Source organism: Acipenser ruthenus, chromosome 8 (assembly GCF_902713425.1).
Source record: "Acipenser ruthenus chromosome 8, fAciRut3.2 maternal haplotype, whole genome shotgun sequence".
Taxonomy (NCBI): domain Eukaryota; kingdom Metazoa; phylum Chordata; class Actinopteri; order Acipenseriformes; family Acipenseridae; genus Acipenser; species Acipenser ruthenus.
The window spans coordinates 50,144,810-50,161,003 of NC_081196.1; the positions used below are offsets into that span (position 1 = coordinate 50,144,810).

The window sequence follows — 16,194 nt, forward strand, 5'->3', positions numbered from 1 at the left end:
TGTTGCTCTCTGATGGAGCTTATTTGGCATTTTGTCCTTGTCTTTTCACTTAAATATCACATTCCACTCAGGTGTTTTTGGATGTCTGGTTAGCTCACCGGTTTCCCTATTGCTCTTCCCACTAATGTGGCAGCTGAACATCGTTTGAATTCAGACAGCTCTTTCAAGACATGGTGTCAAGCTGGCTTGCATGAGCCAGCTACCATCTGTAATTTGCAAATCAGCAAAAAACATCTCTTTTTCCGGGATACACTGTACACTCTGTGCTCTACTGCAAGTTGCTATTTGCAAACTACGGGAAGGTATGGAAGGAGCACCATAATATAAGCAGTAGTGACTGAGGGTCAAATCCAGGCCAGGTGGCTAACGTGTTAACTGCTGCAATAAAAGTGCCAGTCTCCATCACCATTGTGGACACAGCTCGTCTGACGCATGTCGATTACATACTCTACCCGCTTCAACAGAGCTGATACTTGAGTATACACATTGGCATGCTCACTCAGCCCAGACTTTAGGAGCTTCAGTTCTACGCCTGTCAGCATGGACATTCTCGACTGTCCCCCAGAGGTTGAACGACATCTGAGAGAAACCACCCAGCATTCATCCTATTGCTCATGTTGTGCACAGCATGCTGATGAATTTCATCTTTCAACTATCATGGATTGTCTTTTTTTTTTTTTTGGTCCCTACTGTGTGACGTGGTGGGATGGTATTTCGGCATCTTTAACATAATAAAAGGAACTGAGGATCGACCCGAGGACTCATGGTATGAAGCCTATAAAAAAGCATGGCTCTATCGGCAGAGCAAACAGACACATCCATAGTTACTACTTCACTCTGCTAGCTACTGGAGAGAGTCCATTACATGTATGTTAACCTTTGAGAACAGCAGTATATTTTTAGAAGGGTCCTTTAGAAGGGGGCTGTTACTGATGGTTTCCTGATGTTCGTAGGTACTTTGTTTGGACAATATGAGTCTACCAAGCATATAATTTGATGTTAAAGTGATATGTTAATTTGCCATAAATTGAATTTGGATATTTAATGGAAAAGAAAAACAAACCCTTTGCATCTGAGAAACTTTGAAGTGGAATTTACAGCTGTTTATAGTTTCATAAAAACAATGAAGGAATATTTGTGGTCTACTTTTATAGCCATCTGTTGTCATACTTGTGGAGTGATCTATGCATTTGAAAGTTGTTAAGAGAGGGTTAACGCTATATGAGACCGTATAGTATATGCATTTATTTTAATTTATTTTGAGTGGATGTTCCACTTTACTGGTGTGTTTATGAAAATAATAATATCTTTATTTTTATATAGCTCCTTTCATAGTGGACCACCATCACAAAGTGCTTTACAGAGGTAGGCTATGAACTATGCATTGTATGCAGAGTCACTTACAATAGGACATTGATTTAACATCTCAAGGAGGAGGTTCAGTGACTTGCTCAGGGTCACACAGTGAGTCAGTCAGTGGCAGAGGTGGGATTTGAACTGGTAACCTTCTGGTTACAAGCTCTGGACTTTAACCACTGGACCACACTGCCTATCAGCCCATCATGACAGCAAGGTATTTGTGTTGGCTGCCAAATGTCTTCAGTATAAAAAAACACCATCTGAAAAATGTTATCCCCTTTTTTTCTTTTTTTAACATTTTTATTTTTCTGAGCTACAGAGAAGAGGATACAGATAATATTCATATCCCCAACAACAGGGTTGTGTCTGTTTAGTTCACATATAGAACAAAGTGGCAAGAATGATTCAAAGAGATAGCAAATCTGTGTTCCTGCAGCTGAAACTGTCTTCAGGCAATATATTTAAACTGGAAAGCCAAAATGATCAATTTTCTGATGAAGCAGAGAGCTTATAAGCTGTAAAATTGAACATGATTGTTGGGCATTGCAGATTTAATAACATAAATTGTCAGTCATGTAGCTTGTATTGCTTGATTACTCCATAAACAGTAACAAACAGAATTTACAGTACAGTAACATTTTAGGTCTTCTGTTATTGGTTTTCTCTTAATACACAAGGCAATGACGTGCACCATTATTCGTTTTATTACGCATAACACCTGCAGGAAAGGTACCATTTAACCAATACACTTTATTCAAAGTTATAAAGTTATTTTGTGTTCATGAAGAAAGAGACAATAGAAATGATCTTCAAAGAACTTCATAATCCTATTCCCTGTCTGCTTTATTGAGAACTTGCATAATTCTTGTTGTTTCATGAACAGTCTTCGTTCGATGTGCCAAGTGCCATGAACTTAATGACAGCGTGGCAATACATTGTGTAAGCTTACTGCCCTTCTGGGACACAAGAGAGACATCAGTAAAGAATGAGTACGTTATCAAATCATTGTAAAAATTCTCAAGCCTGCTTTATGGAAGGTTTCATTCTAAGTGCTCTAGCTATTGACATGCCAAATCAAACTGCTGACCTAAACCCCTGGTCCTATAAAAAGGTGTAGGGCTTGAACACGCTGGAATAGTACAGCATGAGCTCTATCAAACTGCTACACTTTGCTGCTGGTAAACAAGAAGTCTGCTGCACCAAGAAGCATTGACTACAGTGATGTTTATAGCCACTTCCTTCCACACCGTTTTACACCAGAGATTGATATTAGTTTTCATACAAAAAATCCAACTGCAGACAATTAGATTGTTTCATTGATGTTGCACTACCGACATAATTATGTAATTCCTTGCTGCCTATTGGATTAGCCGAGGTTTCCCATTTAGACATGCTTTGTACAAGACATTCTGCACTATAGCATTCAGTCTAGAACCTACAACTACCAAATTATTTTCTTCCCTCATGTAACGTGTAACTTCACAACAATATCCCAGAATACTTCAATACTGTTACCTAATATAAAGTATACACCCAGGGACTCTCTGTCCTAGTCACTGAGATAAAGTTATTGTGGGTGATTTGTTATTGCTGCTGGACTAGCATTAAAAGGCCCAGGATTTTTTTAAATTTGTATTTTGTTTCATTCTTGTCAAACATGAAAAGTCATGGCTATTATGGTGGCAACATATACACATTTAAAATGTGCCTTTTTCTTTTCCTTAGTTAGACAAACACAGTATATGGCAGTACTAAGGAGAAACTTCTAATATGGTAGTACTAAGGATAAAAACTAATAACAATGCATATTTCAAAGCATTGGTGTTTTTTACTTTTTGTCCAGCCTCAGTTATATAAAATAACATGCACATTTTAAGTTGTTGAATTTGAAATGAAACAGTATCTTTGTAGAAATGCATTATGAAAATGAATGTTATAATACAAAATACCTTAAGGTAAAACATAATGATGGCAGCATATATACGAGGTAATGAAAGAGAGTATGCTTATTCATTAGCAGAATTAGAGGCATTTGCAGTAATAAATGAGCTTCATTATAAATCCTTTGTTCAATGATTATCAGGTTACTTGATGCATTGTCTATTTGTCCTGTCTGCACAAAAGCTTCAGGTGAACCTTACAGATTCTTGTTAGCACTGGAGTTACAGCGAGGGGAGCACATTTTGTCTTTTTTAAATGTCAGCTATTAGCAATGAAACTATCATCATGCTGTTACCCGGAGGCAACAAACCCTACAGTATAGTGAATACAAATTACTCTTGCATAGCTGTCTTTATGCCAAGGCATTCAGGGGACTTCACAATAAAGTAGAAAAGCGAAAAATAGCTTATAATCAAACGGTCTACAAAAAACACACTCAAACAAATACATCTTAAAGATTTAAACTTTTAAATTGTCTGGATTTACTGCTGAAGTGAATTTCCCCAGCCCTTGCTTTTAGCCACTTTTTAGAATCAGAATTCTGGGATCTCAGAGCACATCTGTAAAGATGGGGGATCTGTGGGTCTTGGAGATATGAACCAGAAGCTATTGTAAAAGGGCCTTATTATAAAATAAGGATAACACAAAATATTTTTAAAAAGCCACAGGCATAGACCATTCTGAATACGATATTATCTAAGTGCCCAATCCAATGTAATCCACTACCTTAAGGCAGGATAGTAATTATTATTATGGAAATAGTTTGCTTCTAAAATCTCCAAGGCAAAGAATTAATAAAGAGTATCATATATTGCTTATTAATGACTAGAAGTTCAGTTTTCTAATATAACTGAACAGAAAATAATCACCATAAAACATATATAAAAAAACAAACAAACAGGAAAAACATGCAGTTTTTGGTAGGTTTTTCAAAATAAATATTTCCTCGATATTAGGGGTGTGCCAATAAACTATAAAAGAAAGGTAAGAAAAAATGTTAGTTACTTTGATCGTGGCAGGTTTTATATTAAATAACACTGTCAGATTGTTTTTAATTGATACAGAATAATTTTGTAAACAAGGGAAGCCGAGGGACCGCATTGTTTTGTGTTGAGTAATTAACATGTTTTATTCCCTTTAATTAATACCTTAACAACTTCAAATTTCAGCGCACCACTACTGCTGTCGTATTATGTATCACAACACTAAAGACTTCAACGCTAATGTGTACTGAAGGCTTTTAAACTGCTTTTAAAGCATCTGCCACCAATGATAGGTCAGCTATATAAGGCCAGTCTCATATGTGGGTTTTAAAAGATCTGTATGTTGCTACTTTGGGGGTGAAATAAATATCTCATAAAGATCTCATTGGACTTCATGATCAAAGAAATAGCATGAGATTATTCAATCCCCTCTTACTTGAAACGCCATGGGTTCATTTCATATTTATAAAGTTGGAACAGCTGTTCACTTAATCATATACAAAGTGGGAACAGACTCTTGGTAAACAACTACCACAGTATGATGTTATAAAAAAAAAATGTTTTAAAGTTGGTATCTCAATCTTTTCTAGCCATTTTGATTTGGAATATGAGACATACTTATAGATTATCTTGTCACTACACAAAATACATTGATTCTGAAAAAAATGACTTGAGAGTTGATGAAATTTTATCATTTGGGCCAACAGCTCACTGAATTCCATAAGCAATTAGTATTTCCAAGAAGTAACACAGGGTAAACTACTGAATGAGAAAAGTAAAGTGTACTCGTTTATTTTTATTTGTTTTACCTCAAAATCTATGTTGACAAAAATATAGATTTGATTAATCACTCTTGTGCTTGTTGATCTTGTTATTGTGGTAGTCATTTAAAACTGTTTGGCACTATAAATAAAATATAAGTGGTACCATAATTAAAATGTAATTCCAGACTGTGGCTTGCTTAATAGTAACAAATACCTGTTCAAAAAAGGTTCTATTTTTGTCCTTACAAAAAAATCTATCAGTTCTGCTTTGTTTTATTTTGCTGTTAAATCCACAAACTAAAAGGCTATTTTGTGTTTAAGCGACTGCTCTAAAGAGCTTTCATTTGTTTTTTTTTTCCAGTTGTGTATCAACATGACTAATGAGAGGATTCACCAGTACATTATGGAGGTACTCTTTCAGCAGGAGCAGACAGAGTGCGTGCAGGAGGGAGTCGCTATGGAAACGCTACATTCTCCTGGCAACCAGTCTGCTGTCTTGGATTTTTTCTTTCAGGTACTCATTAAACTGCCTGCTTAGTTGATGCTAGAAAAATCTCTTTGGTGTGACAGACAATACTAAAAATACAATTTGTTATAGTCCTTGAGCACTGGGCTGAGATCAGAGTAACACAATACATGCTTAGTTAAGCTGTCAGTGTGCCTGATGTATTTCATAATAAAGTAGTTCTAGTGTAAACAATGCAGTGGCAGTACTAAAATATGACTGCACATAAACACATTCAGAGTAGGTGAGATATGGTTCCTGTCACAAATTTTCATGGCGACTTTCTTCATTTAGCCTTCATCAATAAGAGATCTGAATTAGGTCTCTGTGAGTTGGATTAAAATATCCTCAGCATCGTGTGCTAAAAATGTCCATACACAGCTTTATCACAATTGGATACACAATTCTCAAGAAAAATGCAAATATGGGTATAATTAAAAAAAAAAAAAACAGACATGGTGACATTTCTGCAGCTTTAAATGACATCATACTTTGTTATATCTAGCACAACTCAGTGACATCTTTACAAGAGCATCACTATAATTATTATTATTAATAATTAGTCATTTAGCAGATGCTTTTATCCAAAGCGACTTACAGAGACTAGGGGGTAAACTATGCATCACAACTGCTGGTGCAGTATCACTTACAATAGGACCTCGATTTTACATCTACAATCTCCATTTTTTGTTGCTTTTATTCAATTTGGTAAAATTGAAGTGAAAGCATAAAGTTGTTCTATAATTTATACCAAGGTGCAGCTTCACGCTTTAAAAAGATGTATGACAGAATTGTGTCTCTTGACAGTACGGCAAATAGACCCATATGCATGGCACAGCAGTAAGGCAGCCTTATTCGTTTGCAGCTGTTCACATTGTGTAAAGGATATTGTGGTACTGCTCCTTTGTCATTATTGTTTACCAAATTGTCTGAAACCATACCATACCATAACATATCACAACTGGGACAAAAATATATCTGAGATTTTGTTTTTAGTTTTGATACACATACATATTTAACCAGAAGACACATGAGAAAATTATAAACTTCTCTGCCTTTCATTCTTCATCATGTTTACAACAGGCTTAATTTGTGATGTATGAGTATTACTAAAATAGAAACACGTCAGCCTGCAGAATATCTGGCCATTTTCTCGGACAACATTGGACATTTGTTGTTGACAGTGGGTTTAAAATGAATGTAAAAAAGACAGTGTTTTCTGCTAGATAAAATCAATATGTGTAATGCAGCAGCCATTTCCTTTCAGAAACCCCACGGCCTGCTATCGGTGCTGGATGAGGAGAGCCAGGCACTTCGACCTGCGGAACAAAACCTGTATAAGAAGCTCCAGTCTCAGCTGGAAATGTCAAACGTGAATGCTGTGTACATGTCTACAAAGGATGGAAATGGCAACCCTGCGCCAAAGGACCAAGGGCCCGCTTTCACTGTCATGCATTATGCAGGCAGGGTAAGTTGACAGAAATTTGTGATTAATCCAATATGGTCAATTAACAGAAAGGTACAAAGAGGCTTCTCTGCTGAAGTGGATCATATGAGTTGATTAAATTAAAGGAAATCTCACCCATTGGGTGTATTTCACTGTACCCCATGGTCTTGGTGAAATTGTTGACAGGGTGAGTCTTTTTGAAGACACATTATAAAATCCATGAATACATCTTGATAAGATAGAGACATGTTTCAATTGAGAGAGAATGAGGTGTGTGAAGGAGGCTAGCCAATAATTATCAGAAAACAAATGCTGAAGATTCAAAATATACATTAATCATTTAGCACAGAGAAAGACGGTGTAAATCAAAGCTAGTCCTACTAGAGAAAATATCAAATTAAAAGGCGGCCTTCAGGGAAAAGTTTTCTGAACAGTAGCCAAAGGCATCACAGGGTTAAAACGGAATAATTATAACCCATAATGGACACAAATCAGATCAAACAGAATTGAACATTTTAAGCTTCAAAGAAGGAATTGAAGAATTAATGTGTCTATGTTTTTAAGCTGTACTTTACTGGTAATGGGAGACATCTGGTTTAAAATTATATATATATATATATATATATATATATATATATATATATACACACACACACACAATATAGAGTTCATCTCATTATTATGTAAATGTGTATGAAGCATGCTGCTGTGTTAAATAGCAGGATCATGGCAAGGGAGTTTAAGTGGCAATTCTATTTAGGTTTACAACACCCAATATGAGTGACATTACCTCCTTTGGACTTGTAAAGATGTTTGCATGCCTGCAATGCCCTTTCTTTATGTAGTCACTATTAATGCCCTTTAAAGGAGTAAGTAAGTTTCTAATGAGTCTTCAAACAGTCCTTCAAGGGTGTATATACACATTTCAACAACTTCAGCAGGAGTAAGGGATCTACCAATGAAGGGAAAAAACTAAGGGTCTCATTTTAACATTATTGTAATGACTTGATAAATGTAAAGTCCTCTCCCTGCAAAGTGGCATAAGTATAACATAGAGGTCAGAACCCACCCCCAGTAACAGACACTGGCCCAGCTGGAAACTGTATGCAGTCAAAATCATGGAAGATGAACAGAACTTGTAAAGATTGCTGGGATTTTACCTACCAGATACTCACTTGTATATTATATACAGTGTATCTGTCTTCCAGGCCAAAAGACAGCCTTGTTTGTCCAAGAAGATGCAATTATATATTTCACACTGTCACTTTTGTGAAATACTATAGATGATATAATGCTGCCAAAACAATAGCATCGTAGAATGCCCAAAGGGGAAACAACATGCTGCTGGATGTTAGTGTAAGCATTTTTAGTAATAGTATTAGCATTTGTATTCTTTTGAAAACATTTTAAAGGAAATATTAAAATGGCTTTTCATTTAATGAATATTTGATTTATGTATATACAGTACACAGTATTTTGTCGTTCAGTGTAAGGAAAGAAAAGGGACCTGGCCCATTCAGGTCAGGCTTGATTTCTCTTATGGTTGTCCGCCCTCCGCTTCAAATGTTCCCTTGGGAAAAGGAAGGATCTAAACATATGGTAAAGTGCTCATTAGACACTTCCAAGCTAGCAGTGGACTGCTCGACCCCGAGCTTTTTAATAAAACCAAGGAAGAGCAGCGGAAGGGTCAGGGATCTAAGAGATTGCTAAAAGATTGATAGACATATGCACTCAGCTGGCCCTTCCCTTTTCAGTTTGTTTCCTGGACTCACATATTCAGTACTTTTTAACATGTTACGGCTAAAGTTGTAAGCAAATCTATAACATCCATGTTCTTACCTGTGTGAGTTAATCACTTCTTGTTCGCGTGGAGTGTAATTGACCTGCAGCACCTTATGTGATTAGGTACCAGAAAACAGAAGCATCTTTTAATCTGTCAAGGAATCAAGGAATAAATAGATTGTTAACACAAAAACACATTTGTATGGATGTATGTATGTATGGAATCCTCATGTAAAGTAATCAAAAGATTAAAGGTTTATTATTTGAATCTGGTTTCCGGGTATCAAATGTATATAAAAGATGTGAGCACTTGATGAATGCACTGCCTGCACTGTGATGTTATAATTTGGGATTAAATGGTACCTAGCCCAAAGTGGGAAAAACACATTTAATTCTAATAGCTTTACAGCTGTCATGTAGGCATCCAAGCAATCGCAGTCAAACCCCTACTGATTCAAACAATTCTTCTAAACATGTGTTGAAAACCTACATGAAAAGATTACACAAAAAAAAAAATGCTGCACAACAAACACTAATGTAAAATGTTACATCTGACCAAAAATTCTAATTCTGTTCATGTTCTATTTTATTATAAAGAAGCATTTTGAACTGTCTGATTGATGCTCTATATCTTTTTCTTGCGAAAACGGTGTTGCAAGAAAACAAGAAGAATCGCAAACATGAAATGGATACTTTGTCTTTATAAAACTTAATGGACTGCTTTCTTGATCATTCTTATTTACAGATGACTTACGACCTCACAGGAGCACTTGAAAAGAATAAGGATTTACTTCCACAAAATCTCCTTTTTGTGATGAAAAGTAAGTGACTTGCTTTACCTAGGCTTGCATCTGCAGTGTATCCTTGTACTGACAACATGGAATCTTACTTTGGAATCTGTATTAAAAAAAACATGACTGGTGGACAGTGCAGAAACTGTTAAAGGAAATTACATCTTGAAGCAGATCACCTGATGATTCTCTATTGTAGGCAATACTGTAGATGGGTTTTGTTTTTTTTGTAAACTTAAAGAGAACCTTAAAGTTATCCTCATGCTTTATGATAAACACATAGGAAGATGTAGTAAAGCCATGTTAAAGCTTAAAGGGTACATAAGGACCTTTTTATTTTATTGGTGTTACATGTTCCCATGTGTTGCTACAACTGTTATGTAAGGTGTGTGTATTGTTTTATTTTATTTATTTTTTTACGTTTTGACCACTTTTTTTAAATTTTTAAATTGCATTCCCTGCTCAAGATGGCTTCCCATGTACTCGCATGGACCTCTCAGAACTATATGTCCCATCATCCTCCTGCTCACATATGTAACTGAGATGGATTTACCAGTGAACAGGAGGATGATGGGTAATGTAGTTCTGAGAGGTCCATGCGGGTACATGGGGAGCCTCCTTGAACAGGGAATGCAATTTAAAAGTTTAAAAAAGTGGTCAAAATGTAAACAAAAAATTAAAACAATACACACACCTTACATAAACAGTTGTAGCAACACATGGGAACATGTATCACCAATAAAATAAAATTATGTACCCTTTAAGTAATATATGTGTGGCAAGGATGGCATGTGTGGTGGTCAGGCCAGGAAATGAAACCACACAACAGCAGACTGGGATATGAAATGCGCTGATGCGCCGGTTTATTGTAAACCAAACAGAACAAACACTGAAAATAAACGGCACAATGGCCAAACAAACAGACAAACAGACAGTGGACAAAACAAACAAGTATCGTGCTGGTCCTCCAGTACGCGTAGCAATTGTTTATATCTTATTTAATTTCTCCTCCTCCTCCTCCTCCTCTCTCTCTCTCTCTCTCTCTCTCTCTCTCTCTCTCTCTCTCTCTCTCTCTCTCTCTCTCTCTGTCCCGTTCTCCACTCACGAACACCCTACCCCGAGGGAGTGAAACACTGCATCTTTTATGCAGCTGTACTGAGACTCGATTTGCTAATCAATCATTCAGTTGGAATCCACGTGAACTAATTGTGCTCCCCGTGCTTCCATACTAATACCCACTTTAATCTGCATGTGGAGCGATTGTGCAATCTCCGTGCCTAAATACAAATATACATTTTAACAACACATGTTTAACTGTTATAAAATAGACATCACCAGAGAGGTCATTTTAAGAAATTATTTTAAGTAAGACAATTAAATGCAAGTAAACATATTACCAAGGCTTGGTTATGCAAGGTCTACAGGTCCCAACATGTTTATTATGAAAGATGTTTTGTTAAAATAAAAAAGCTTGCATTTCGGATTTAAATACCGATCTGCCTTTGTGCATTATACAATCCACACAGGCAGATATAGAAACAAACCCCAGGACAGGCATTGTAGCCCCCCCCACTACATTATGCCAGATCTGTGTTTCCCTTCTTTTGTAGTACTCTGCTGGGTACACTGCACTTGTTTAGATCCCCTTCCATACTGTTCAGGAACTTTCTGTCCCCAAGATGAATTGTTGTTTATCACACATTTAATAAAAAATACTTTTTAATACTTAAGTACTTACAGAAGAAAGAATAATAAAACAAGAAGTGTCAGTAAATCTCAAGTGTTTTAACATTATCTTCAAACAAATAAATTGTAATAGTTTTCAGCTGTTGGATGATGCTTGATGAAAAATAAAACATAAAAAGATGTTTTTTTTAATGGCCGCTATCCAGCATTTTAATAATTTTCATAGAGTTTAATAATTGAATATCATTTTTTCAATTCACAGTTGTTTGGGGAATTATGTTTAGGGCCAGCAGTCATTTCTCAAGATTGGCAGTGCAGCAGTCTCACACAAAAGCTACATTGTAAAGGACAACTGAAAGAGGATAGAGGTTTCTGCTTGTTAACTGCAGAATTCCTGCTTGACTCAAGTCAGAAGAAAGACAGAATGTAACTTTAAATGTACACTTAAAGTTTATGTTTCAACTTATATCTTAAACAATAAACCCCCTTAATGGAAAATTGGCTATGTCTACATGACTTTCGGGACCCAGAATGGAACATTCTTTTTCTAGAATTTTGATGTCATCATTCCGTTATTGTACTATATTTTGGCAATGCATGTTCCAATCGTGAAACACCTGGATGGGGTAGACAGAAATTCACTTACTTATCTCCTGTAATCCCATTACAAGTCTCGTTTTCAGCAAATCATATTGGTATTGCACAACTTCAGAGCAAATAACACTAAGGCCAATGAAACTGTATCAAAAAGAAAAAAAAGACTGTGAAAGGACACAGCAGTACTACAAAACTTCACAACAGCCTTCTCGGAATAATCTCAAAACAAGTTAATTTGTTTATACTGCACTTATTTTTATACATTATAAATACAGTATAATGTCTAGATATAAACTCCTCCAAACTGTCACTGATAAAATCTCAGCAGCAAGCCTGACTGCAGCTCAATCAATAAAAGCCTTGCAGTCCTTAAGAGCTTTAAATCCTTCTGATGAAAGTATTTTAATTCAAATATATTTCTATTGTATTCATTAAAGTAGTTATATCCTTTCATTGAAAATCTATTGATTTTAAGTTAAAAAATCATACATCTTGTACTAGACACATTTCATTTATTCTTTGAATGAAGTTCATATTACAGTTATGCTATTCTGGGGGGTAGCCACAAAGCCATAAAGCACATATTAATAGAACGTAGTTAAAAATAAATAAACTTCAATTGAGTTAGTATCACAGTGGCCTATTAGCACAGCTTTAGCACAGCACATTAACACATATTTTTTATTCTATTGAAATATTTAATGGAAACATTTAACAAATAATTACATTTAACCATCCTCGGGAGATAAAAAGAAAAAGAAAAATGAAAACAAAGATGACAAGTAGAATGCCCCAATTACATGTCCATGATTAGGTAAGTACAATTAGAATGTTTCTGTAATATCATTTGACAATCTTTTAAACACCCTTCGTAATACAATGCGTGTTTAAAAATGGTACAGTTCTTAAAATGTGTGACATCTAAAATATTAGCACAACTCTTGCTTAATTACCATAAAATGACACCCAATTGCACTTTGAAGTTCATTGTAAACCCATATCAAAATAAAAAAAAAGGTCAAGTGGATTTTTTTAGATGCTAAATTTTAAAGAAAAAGTTATCACATGGAACATATAGGACAATATCATATGATGACAATAAGTAATGTTAATGATCAACTGATCATTACAAAATAGGTTAAAATGCCTACTTTTTAAGTTTATTCTAAACATTCCACAGTGTTCTGCAACATTTTAATAAAAAGTGTTAACAAAAATGCAACTAGAAGCTCAGAGCTCAAAAACAGTGCACAGCTCAATGCAGTGACTGGTGGTTAATTCATAAGGAGGCACTTATACCAGCAGTAGCAGTTACTGTGCAGGGTAGCAATATTTGTTTCTCAATGGTTTCATTGTTGCAAGAAGAACATTTTGCATTTACAGAGACCAACCGTTAAACATTAGGAATGATTGTTTATCTTTGTAATTTCCACTGTACCCCACAGCCAGTGAAAACGTAGTCATCCATCAAATGTTCCAGTCAAAGCTGACACAAACTGGTTCCCTTGTTCCTCCCTACCATCGCCTTAAACTCAGAGGACCCAAAGCTGCTCTGCTTATTCAGAAAATGACATCAGCTGCAGCACCCAAAGAACCAAAGAAATACCTGGACCTCAGTAAGGTACTGTTTCCCATGAATGAACTGTGTCTTGAGGTTTTGACAATGGCCTCTTAGTTGTAGCTAATTGACCACATTGAAGGGCTATATTAGTTGGCTATTACAAAGGCAGAGGGCAACATTTCACACTATTTCAATATTCCAAACCTGGAAATGAAATATCAGACATTACCACTTAAAGCCTGAGATTCAAGTACCATTTTGTTGTTACCTTTTTTAATGACAAGGGTTAGGTTTAGGAAATGTTGGAGCATCCAGCATCTCCAAAATGTTTTACTTGCCAGCAATGTGTCACCAAGAAGGGGAAATGCTACTGTGTTGCTTAAACATTACACGCAGTGGTAACACAGTATATCAGAAATTAAAAGCACTGTTTAGCTCATATGAAATCAGTATTTTTTAATGTACTGTATTTTCACTGCAATCAAATAACTTGCTGACTGTAACTCCTTCCATACCTCATGTTGCCTTGTTAGTTACCAAGTTGCCATGACAACCTCGTCTCGAAGGTGAGAAAATCCCTGCAAGAGTATCTAGATTATTATGTTGTAGTCTTATTCTTGACCAGGAGAAGGAGAGTGGATAACGCCATCCTATTAAATAATGAATCATGGTTAGTAACACGTGCAAGGCCCTGATATCTTAAGTCAAAGTAGGCCAAAAAAAGGCCCATTCAATATAGCTTTTTTGAAAGCACAGCGGTGGTGGACTTTATGTTGAGGGAATGGTTCTTAATAGTTTAATAATGATATACTACATGTCCAGGAGATCATGGTTGCTAAAAAAGAGCATTAAGAAGAATTACTTTTTTATATTGATGTGTTTCTTTTATATATAATGGATACCTAGTTCTTTGATATCTGAAATGTAAAAAATAGATATGTGTTTGGTTCTCTATTTTTGGTAGCTGCTGAAAAAGAAAGGAGCAACTTCATTTCTTCAGCGGCTAGAGCGTTGTGGTCCAGTTACCGTGGCTGTACAGCTCAGGGTGAGTTTGACCTGCAATTTTTTTTTTTTTACTTTAAATAATCTGTGAGACAAACCAAACTGACTCCTGCTAATCAGATTTTTCAGTATAAAGGGAAATGCTCATATACACCACAATGGGTTGCTTATTCTGTAGTTTCACAGACCTCAATTAGATTAGCAATATACTGACTACCTAGTGTCACTGTACTTTAGGTAAGATAGTCTGAGATCAGTACTAATCAGGGTGAAACCAGCTATACATGTTACTAGTATAACATCTTTAAATGTGTCCAATCCCAATGTAAATAGAGTGCACGCTTAGAGAGTGTTGGATGATCTTAGCTCTAGCACTACCACAATGATTGTGATTAAAACATGCAAATCACAATTATGAATAATTTAGGACCTGGTTTCACAGTCCCCAATTAGCACTAATCTTGAATTTAGGTATTATTAGGTAGTCCAAGACTGATGCTCCTCATGGTCTGTGAAAAAGTTTTTCCAGAAATATAATATCAAAATATAAATAAAATTGACAAATTAAAAAGGGAAAAACAAGCAAAAACTGCAATAATTTCTATTCAAATAAAAATAAATCGCAAAAAAAGAATCCACCCAAATTGTTAGGTAATCTAACATTGATTTATGTTGAGTGGCTGATTTCACATACCCCCGGTTAGCAGTGGTCTTGGACTACATTAAAATAACTAGTTAGTCCAATATCAGTGATACTCAAGGTCTGTGAAACCAGCCAAAAAAATCTAACAATCTAACATTAATTCTTAATTGTAGTGCTAATTAGTAATCAACATATTGCAAATTATATTTTAAAAATACATAAATGGTGTCCAATTTATAACAAAAATGTTCAATACTTTTTCATAGTAAAGTACCGGTAATGACTTCAGGTCAGTTCTTTCACATATATATCTAAGATGTATATTCTTATAAATGTAATATAATAAAGGATGCTACACACCAGACGCGATGCGATATATGCTGAGAAACTGTCAGAGAAGGCACGCATTTCTACATCATGTTGACAAATATGTACCTGTCTTGATCACAGTTTTGCCAAGAACAATTTTTTATAGTTTTATTGATCTGGCAGTTTTCAAATCTGTCACATCTCCTCTGTGTCGTTTCTAGTGTGTATGGTCATGTCGCTGCGAAAGTGTCTCGTCACCCAATGAAAAACCGCATTGCGTCTGGTTTGTGGAGGCCTTTACTCTATTGTGAAAACTGAAACTTTGTTTCACAGCAACACAGAGCTAGTAACCTTGTTACCTATTTTTATTTTTAGAACTCAATTGCTGATATTACTGGTAAGCTGCAGAACTGCACTCCACATTTTGTACAGTGCATTAAACCCAACAACTCAAGGCAGCCAGATTCTTTTGACAATTTCTATGTGTCCACTCAACTGCAATACATTGGCGTACTGGAGATGGTAAAGATGATTCGCTATGGATACCCAGTGAGACTGTCCTTTTCAGGTTTCTTGGCAAGGTAAGTTTAAATACAGAAAAAAAACTGATATTCAGTGTTAGATTCAAACTGATATTCAGAGTTAGATTCATTTATTGAAAAATTGCAGACCAGGATAGCCAACATGAGACTAAAGACTTTGTTTCCAAATGAGTCCTGGTACTTACATATTTTCTTCTATAATGACTTTAATTAATATAATGTATTGCTATTTCTTAATGTATAATACAAAGCTTTAGCCATTCGATATTTCAGGAGTATAAT

At 35.6% G+C, this 16,194-nt stretch overlaps 1 protein-coding gene across 7 annotated transcripts in view; it reads left to right on the forward strand.

Annotated features, from left to right (window-relative positions):
• Positions 1 to 16,194, forward strand: part of LOC117407102 (unconventional myosin-XVI-like) — a 158,660-nt gene that overhangs the window by 100,071 nt on the left and 42,395 nt on the right. For all 7 annotated transcript variants that reach the window (XM_059029137.1, XM_059029138.1, XM_034011734.3 and 4 more), the window contains 6 exons: positions 5,409 to 5,561; positions 6,820 to 7,020; positions 9,527 to 9,602; positions 13,301 to 13,476; positions 14,381 to 14,461; positions 15,746 to 15,951. In XM_059029137.1, the coding sequence (XP_058885120.1) occupies positions 5,409 to 5,561; positions 6,820 to 7,020; positions 9,527 to 9,602; positions 13,301 to 13,476; positions 14,381 to 14,461; positions 15,746 to 15,951 (893 nt within the window). The remainder of the gene's footprint in view (positions 1 to 5,408; positions 5,562 to 6,819; positions 7,021 to 9,526; positions 9,603 to 13,300; positions 13,477 to 14,380; positions 14,462 to 15,745; positions 15,952 to 16,194) is intronic.